The following is a 9,048-nucleotide window of genomic DNA, read 5'->3' on the forward strand; positions in this document are numbered from 1 at the left end:
TCATTATATTCTAACAGCATTTATTTTTATTTTTTTAGTTAATATGTTCATTTCATGTAGACTTTTATTTTACTTTATTTTATTTATTCATTTTCATTTACTGTACCTTACATTCATTGGCCAATGAAACGTTCCTTGTCATTGCAAGCATTTATAATAATTCTCCAGGTTTTGATGTTTTACATTTCTGGTCATGTAAAATAGTGTTAGGTTAGGTGTCGAATGAACACTGCATGTTGACGCCAAAGGAAATAGTATTTTTTAGTTATTCAAAATGTACACATTAACACACAACAACAATATACAAGTTATACAAACTACAACAACCAGTGTCAGACATGGAGTAATTATATGCCAGGTAAAAAAGCTTTGTATTGTCCTCGAGGATCTGGGAAAGTGTCACTTATTTGCCACAAGTCCACCAAGGTGCTGCAGTCTGGGATCCAGGTACAGGAAAATCATGGTGGTGCTGATGTGCCAGCAATGTGTCAAAAAGTATTTCTTGGTGTCAGTCTATCAGCTGGACTTGGATATCTTCATGTTCCTCCAGGGTCATTTCCTGTACGAGTCTCTGCAAGAAGGTAATGTAACGAACTCATAAGACTTTTATTTGACAAGCTTTGGATATTTTCTATGTGACGTGCTTTTATTTTGGTGCACTTCCGGTAGTGTAGGAAGTGTTATCCACTAGAGGTCTCTTTACACGTAACAGAAGACGCTAGAAAGAAAGAAAAAAGAGGACCGTGATTCAACATGTTGATGACTGAATCGCCAATTTACATCGTTTTGTCTAAGCACCTAGCTGGAATGGGGACAAGGTATTTTGTTTTGCTTATTGTAATTTTTCATGATGTGAAAAGGAGCTGTTTTTGTTGTTATTTTCTATTGAACTGAAGCTAACGACAGCTTCTCCTATGTGGTTGATTTATGCTAGTAGTCTTTTGTTTTTGCTAACTTTTCATTTGTACAACTAAAAGTGTGTTGAAGTTATATCTAAGGACTGTTATTTATGTTTATTTGTTTGTTTACTGTATAGCTCTTACGGCGTGTCAAAGAACAGAACAAGGAAGGAATAAACAACTTTAAGGAACACCAGTACGCTTCACCATTTTCTGGCTGGGTTTGCTACAGTAAGAGCTTTATCCACACTGAGCTGATGACTTGTTGCTTCCACGGCTGGCTATGATGGAGGATCTACATCTCTACGCCTGGCGCTGCTGCTGAATCGTCACCACGTGCTCCCAACCCAGAGTCATCAAGCAGCGCGTAACTCAGCATATCAACGGATGACCCACTTCGCCAACTTGGGCAACATTCTCATCAACTCCACGCAACGGTTACGTACAGTCACACTCACAGACATTGATGCCAAACTACGGGTAAGATGAACAACACGTGAACAGCCTCTTCAACTGGAATATTGAACATTTACACATCTTCAAATCTACATCAAAGTAGAGAGACTTTTGATATTTTTGTATATAACGGATGGTTTTGAAGACTCTTTATTTAAGGTCATTGTTCTCATTTGACTCAATGTAATTTGGCATTTCAAATTGAAAATGGTATTTACCTTCACATTCCTGCCTGTCGAGTTACCAATTTGTGTGTGTGACCAATTTGTTACTTAGATTTTCATATTCTGTGGTTTGTGCTTGAACATTAACAGTTATTTGAAAGCTGTGCTTTATATAGGCTCACGTTTAGAATAAGTTAATGCTCTTTATTGTAAGGTTAGTCAGTTCTGCATCTTTCTTTTGATTTAATAATTCAGAAATTATATCAGTAATGTCAAAGTTAGGTAACGTTAAGGAAACAGAGCAGATGGATGCCTCCCAACCTAAAGTTCCAGTTCTCCAGGGTGAACCCCATGCTGCTGCAGGTGCACCAGAGGGAACACACTTAAAGGAACCAAAGGAAATGAGAAAAGAAGGACAGTCTGATAAACCAGGTGAACTTGATGGCTCATCTGCTGGTCCTCGGCGATCTGAACGTGCACGGATCCCTACGGAGAAAATGCTTGTACTACGAATGGAAGAAGCTAAGAAAAAGGAGAAAAGGCTGCTCTCCATGTATGAGAAATGGAAGCTAAAGATACGCAGAGCTAGAAGAGGAACAACGGAAAGCTCTAGAGGCACAACGGCGTGAGTTGGATCGTCTGCAAGCAGAGAAGGAGGTACTAGTAGCCAGGGTCAAGTTGAACGTTTACAATAAGGAAATGGAATGTGACGATCTTGACTGCACTAGCACTGAGAAGGACAAAGAAGTCAGAAGGCCGCCTGAATCTGCAGTTCCGCCACTACCTGTTGTTACAACCTCTCATACAGACATTTCCTCTCTTGCTCAGGTCTTTCAAGACAGCTTAGCTTTGAATAAGCTCCCTGTTCCCGAGCCATTCGTCTTCAACGGTGATCCTATTCAATTCACAGAATGGAAAGCGTCATTCTTTTCTCTCATTGACCAAAAAGCTATCACTCCTGCGGAAAAACTGTACTACCTAAAGAAATATGTTGGTGGACCAGCACTTCAGGTACTAAATGGAACCTTCTTCCGAAATGATGATTGCGCTTATCAGGATGCTTGGAATAAGTTAAACCATCGTTTTGGCCAGCCATTCAGCATTCAGAGAGCATTTAGAGTGAAGTTAGCTAATTGGCCTAGGATACTACCTAAGGATGCTGAAGGGCTGCGAGACTTCTCAGATTTTCTGAATTCCTGTCAAGATGCCATGCCTCATGTTAAGGGTCTCGACATATTAAACGATTGTGAGGAAAACCAGAAGCTCGTCTATAAGCTACCAGACTGGGCTGCTTCACGTTGGAACCGCCAAGTCACACAAAGCCTAAATGAAAGGCAAGAATTCCCAAGTTTCAAGGACTTTGCAATGTTTGTGTCAACTGAAGCTGAGATTGCCTGCAATCCAATTACGTCCCTGTACGCACTTCATTCATCAGACAACACTGAGAAAAAAGGTTCTAGAGACACAAAGAGAAACAAGGCTAGTGTTCTTACAACTCATACAGTTATGGATGTTATCTCCCCAAGTTCAAACCAGAGAGACCTTAAGCCTCCATGCATGCTTTGCCAGGATACTATGCACCAGCTCCACGCATGTCCCAAGTTCACAGAGATGTCACTGTTAGAGCGACGGAATTACATAAAGGAAAAGAGACTCTGCTACGGATGCTTAAAATCTGGCCATGCAGCAAAGGAGTGTCGTCATCGTCACTTCTGCGACAACTGCAAGGGCAAACATCCTACGGTACTTCATGATTATAACTATGACAAGGAAAGGTCGTCTTCTGAGATGGAGTCAAATCATGATGCTGCTGCAACCTCCCTCAGTATCACAAGCGATGGCGCATCGTGTACATCAATGGTGGTACCAGTGTGGGTGTCTTCTAAAACTGATCCAAATGTGGAGAAACTTGTGTACGCCTTGCTGGACACCCAAAGTGATACTACTTTTATTAACCAAAACGTGAGTGACAGTCTCAGTGCTCAAAAGCATCCAGTGAAGTTGAAATTGACAACCATGAGTGGAACAAACACAATCATTCCGAGTGAGACCGTTATTGGCCTTCGTGTAAGAGGATACAGCTCTGCCACTCAGGTTGATCTTCCAGTCACCTACACAAAGGACTGTATACCGATGAATCGTGCTCACATTCCAACTTGTGAGACCGCTAAGCAATGGAGTCATCTCAGAGAAATAGCAGATGAGCTTCAACCAATGAAGGACTGTGAGGTAGCGCTTCTAATTGGCTACAACTGCTCTAGAGCCATGGCACCAAGGCAAGTCATTTTAGGAGGCGATGAAGAACCCTATGCTGTAAGGACAGACTTAGGATGGAGTATTGTAGGGCGATCATCTCAAAACCATGATTCACAGAGCACGAGTCGTCTGTGTCACAGGATAACAGTGAAGGAGCTACCTCCAGTAACGCCAGCTGATGTTATTCGAACTCTGGAATTTGACTTCAAGGATGGCAGCGAAGATAGCAAGACAGTGTCACAGGATGATATTATCTTCCTCAAAAAGCTGGAGAAGGGAATACGGAAAAACATACACGGCCACTATGAACTACCCCTGCCTTTTAAAAATAGGCCCAGTTTACCAGACAACAAAAACTCTGTTAAAATACGCCTCAACCACCTCAGAAGAAAACTGCAGCAGGATGAAAGGTATAAGGAACAGTACGTGGAATTCATGGAGGATGTTATTGAAAGGGGAGATGCAGAGGAGATTAAGGATGATGGGATTGAAGGTGAGAAATGGTACATTCCCCATCACGGCGTTCGCCATGCAAAGAAGCCTGATAAGCTTCGTGTCGTGTTTGATTGCTCTGCCAGATACCAAGGAACCAGTTTGAATGACCACCTCCTTTCAGGGCCTGATATGCTGAATAATTTGAGTGGGGTTCTCATTCGATTTCGTCAGCATCCTGTTGCATTGACATGTGACATCGAGAAAATGTTTCACCAATTTCATGTGGATGAGGCTGATCGTAACTTCCTGCGCTTTCTTTGGTGGAAGAAGGGAGATTTGAACTCACCTCCCTCTGAGTTTCGTATGAAGGTTCATTTGTTTGGTGCAGCCTCTTCCCCTGGTTGTGCAAACTTTGGGTTAAAACATCTTGCTAAGGAGAACAGTGACCACTATCCTAGGGGTTCACAATTCATCATGAGAGATTTCTACGTTGATGACGGACTTGCAAGTATTGAAAGCACAGAAGAGGCCATTCAGCTCGCCAGAGAAGCTCGCAAACTCTGTTCAATGAGCGGCCTCAGACTCCACAAGTTTGTGTCAAACGACAGAGATGTCCTAGAAAGCATACCTCCTTCCGAACGGGCGGTCAATGTCACTAATATGGATCTCTCATTTGATAGCCTACCACTGGAGAGGGTGCTTGGGATCCAGTGGGATGTGGAGTCTGACTGTTTTCAGTTTTGTATCAGCTTGAAGGATCAGCCCGCAACTCGACGAGGCATTCTTTCAACAGTCGCTTCCCTGTTTGACCCCCTTGGGTTTGTGGCGCCAGTTCTACTCCAAGCAAAGATCATTCTTCAGGAGATGTGCAGGCGAGGCACAGGCTGGGATGATCCTCTTCTTAAGGAGCTTCAACCAAAATGGATACAATGGAGAAGTGAGCTAGCGCAATTGCATAATGTCACCATTCCCCGCGCTTACTCACCTGTGGGATTTGGAAAGGTCTTCAAAACGGAGTTGCATCATTTCTCAGATGCTAGCTTGAAAGGATATGGTCAGTGTTCTTACTTGAGGCTTCAAAATGAACATGGAGATGTTCACTGCACATTAGTTGTAGGAAAATCACGTGTCTCACCTTTAAAGGTCACAACTGTTCCAAGGTTAGAACTGGCGGCTGCCGTTGTTTCTGTGAAAATGAGCCACATGCTCAAGGAGGAGCTGGGATACGCTGTTACTGAGGAATTTTTCTGGACTGACTCCAAGGTCGTCTTGGGCTACATCAAAAATGAAGCTCGGCGATTCCACACCTTTGTGGCTAACAGAGTTCAGAAGATTCACCTCAGTTCATCCCCTGAACAATGGAGGCACATTCCAACCAGTGAAAATCCAGCTGACCATGCTTCCAGGGGGTTGAGTCCGAATGAGCTTCTGTCATCCATCTGGTTCACTGGACCCAAATTCTTGTGGAACAAGGAAATTAAATTGCCAATGGATGAAATCCCCGAATTAACGGTAGGAGATCCAGAGGTCAGAAATGTCCTCACATTTAGCACAAGAACTACGGAACAAGTAAGCCTGATTGATCGTTTGTCCAAGTTTTCCTCTTGGTCACTGGCTACTCGAGCAGTCGCACGCATCATAAGGCGCGTTCGCAACAACACAGCGAATACCCTTACCACAGTAACAGAACGTGAAGAGGCAGAATGTTGCATAGTTAAGAACCTGCAGAAAAGCGTGTATCCAGCAGAGTTGAAATTATTGAGTGGAGGAAATTCCCTACCCTCTCACAATTCATTATACTCGCTTGATGCATTTCTTGACAAGGATGGTGTCCTCAGGGTGGGAGGACGGCTATGTAAGTCCTCTCTTCCCAATTGCATCAAGCATCCGGCGATCATCCCGAGAAATCATCACATTACGAAGATGATTATCGGTCATTACCACAAAATGACAAAACATCAAGGCAAAGGTCTCACTCTTAATGAAATAAGGTCAAACGGATACTGGATTCCAGGAATCAATAGGGCAGTAACTTCATATATTCGTCAGTGTGTCACCTGTAGACGGCACCGGAGACCAATTGAGGAGCAAAGGATGGCTGATCTGCCTCCTGAACGTGTAGAACCATCACCCCCCTTCACTTACTGTGGAATGGACTGCTTCGGACCATTCCTTACGAAACAGGGACGGAAGGAAATCAAGAGGTATGGTCTTCTCTTTACTTGCCTCAGCTCCCGCGCAGTTCATCTTGAGATGCTCGACGACATGTCTACTGATGCTCTCATCAACGGTCTCCGATGCTTTGTTGCCATACGAGGTGCTGTTAGACAGATCAAGTCCGATCAAGGAAGCAACTTTGTAGGAGCTAAAAATGAACTCAAGGAGGCTTTAAGGGAAGTTAATGCAGATCGTCTGGCTGTGTTTCTTTCGGAGAAACAATGTGATTTTTCCATGAATGCACCTCATTCAAGTCATGTTGGTGGAGTTTGGGAAAGACAAATCAGATCAGTGAGAAGTGTTCTAAGGTCCACACTTGCCCTTTCATCTGGCAGGTTAAACGATGCCTCGCTGCGGGCTTTCTTCTATGAGGCTATGGCAATCATCAACAGCCGACCATTGACTGTTGACAATCTCAGCGACCCTCAAAGTCTTGAACCGCTAACCCCTAATCATCTTTTGACTATGAAAATTGACAAAGCCTTACCCCCACCTGGTGCATTTGTGAGAGAGGACATTTATGGCAAGAAGAGGTGGCGACAGGTTCAGTACCTGGCCGAACAGTTTTGGAGTCGATGGAGACAAGAATACCTGGCCAACATAGCTCTCAGACAGCGCTGGCATACACCAAGGAGGAATCTGCAAATAGGAGACATTGTAATGATGAAAGGAGAGGACTCACACAGGAATGAGTGGAGATTGGGCAGAGTATCAGAAACTACTGCCAACGAAGATGGACTAGTGAGGAGAGTTAAGGTCTGTGTTGGTGACAAGGAGCTTGGAAAGAAAGGGGAGCGTCTCCACAAGCTGTCTGAAGTGGAGCGCCCAGTTCAGAAGCTAGTTCTGCTGTTAGAAAGTGATTAGACTCACTCATTCACTGCAATTGTTATTTGCCTTTGGCTTGGTTCTCAGCAAGTTGATTTAGTTAGAAATCATTCGTACTTAATGTACATGGTACACCATCCATTCCCCCTTAACATTATTTACTCATGATTTGGTGGGAGTGTAACGAACTCATAAGACTTTTATTTGACAAGCTTTGGATATTTTCTATGTGACGTGCTTTTATTTTGGTGCACTTCCGGTAGTGTAGGAAGTGTTATCCACTAGAGGTCTCTTTACACGTAACAGAAGACGCTAGAAAGAAAGAAAAAAGAGGACCGTGATTCAACATGTTGATGACTGAATCGCCAATTTACATCGTTTTGTCTAAGCACCTAGCTGGAATGGGGACAAGGTATTTTGTTTTGCTTATTGTAATTTTTCATGATGTGAAAAGGAGCTGTTTTTGTTGTTATTTTCTATTGAACTGAAGCTAACGACAGCTTCTCCTATGTGGTTGATTTATGCTAGTAGTCTTTTGTTTTTGCTAACTTTTCATTTGTACAACTAAAAGTGTGTTGAAGTTATATCTAAGGACTGTTATTTATGTTTATTTGTTTGTTTACTGTATAGCTCTTACGGTGTGTCAAAGAACAGAACAAGGAAGGAATAAACAACTTTAAGGAACACCAGTACGCTTCACCATTTTCTGGCTGGGTTTGCTACAGGTAACAATTGTATGTCAGATGAGGTACCAAACAATGAACTGAAAGTCACTGAGCCAACGAAATACACATTACATGAGCAAGACTATTTGTGAAAGCCATGTAAATTCCTGCACATTAAAGTACAAGGAAGCTGTTGTATCTTCAATCAAAACTAATTAAGTTGCTTAGTGATATTTATTAGGTAAAATTGTTCAATATGGTGACAAATCGATATCTGAGTAAAGGATTTCAAATGTTTTTGTAAGCAGCACTTTTCTGAGTGGTTAGTAGCAACAAGACACGGGGGGAATTACGAGTGAGTTGCAGATGTGTAGTTCAGTTCACACCATTATTTTGTACGATATACTAAACAATTCAGCAAACGATGTAATCTAAATACCACATATTCCAAGCAAAGGTATGTTTTGAGCCATTCACATGCATGCTCGAATGGATTATTTTTCAATGCTGACATAATTGTACGTTACATGACACCGCGTTCTCTTTCCTCGTCGTCTCCACGCCCTCGTTGAGATGGTCCAAATGTCTATAAAACATATAACATAACTGTGTTCTCTGTTGCATGGTTTAGTTGCACTAACAAATATGAACATAGATAGCCATTAGCATTAGCTGGCGTACAGTATTTCCTAACAATGCCACAAAAATATTAATTCTGAAATTAAATGACTAAATCACACATTTCGGGATCTGTACAGTATGTCTCAACAAATGCAATTCACTTACGTCATCACATTTGCGCTTCTGTTCTGGTGAATTTCGGTGGTAGGCTGGCGAAGTGTGGTCTCTCTGAGACACCGAAGTTCGTGTGCTTAAAATCATTGCATTCTCTTGTTTGACCGATAGATGGCGGTCGTGAGCTACACACTGGTGCTTTAAGGCCAAGGTGGTGACCTTAAAAAACAGTTCAAGGCCAACCAATGGGCCCTGGAAAAAGGAGGAGCACGGGTCTCCATAAATGAGAGCAAGGAAAACACACTGGTGGCATTAAGGGATGGCAGTCATATTTATCAGATGACTTTTTTTCCCGCCACTCTCGGCCAAAGTGGCTGAGGGTGAGAGCTAGGTTTT

The 9,048-nt window shown here is 42.7% G+C and overlaps 1 protein-coding gene across 2 annotated transcripts; it reads left to right on the top strand.

Moving 5' to 3' along the window:
• The first annotated feature begins 610 nt into the window (after positions 1-610).
• LOC144030741 (uncharacterized) lies at positions 611-7,941 on the top strand. Of its 2 annotated transcripts, XR_013287350.1 has the most exons (3): positions 611-818; positions 1,037-7,664; positions 7,883-7,941. XR_013287350.1 is itself a non-coding variant. In XM_077537288.1 (2 exons), the coding sequence occupies exon 2, from the start codon at positions 2,219-2,221 to the stop codon at positions 7,289-7,291; it is 5,073 nt and encodes a 1,690-aa protein (XP_077393414.1). In that variant the 5' UTR covers positions 611-818; positions 1,037-2,218; the 3' UTR covers positions 7,292-7,941. The 2 variants fall into 2 exon arrangements, 1 of the variants encoding a protein (XP_077393414.1); XM_077537288.1 differs by having other exon boundaries at positions 1,037-7,941.
• Positions 7,942-9,048: the final 1,107 nt, after the last annotated feature.

Source organism: Festucalex cinctus, chromosome 1 (assembly GCF_051991245.1).
Source record: "Festucalex cinctus isolate MCC-2025b chromosome 1, RoL_Fcin_1.0, whole genome shotgun sequence".
Lineage (NCBI taxonomy): Eukaryota > Metazoa > Chordata > Actinopteri > Syngnathiformes > Syngnathidae > Festucalex > Festucalex cinctus.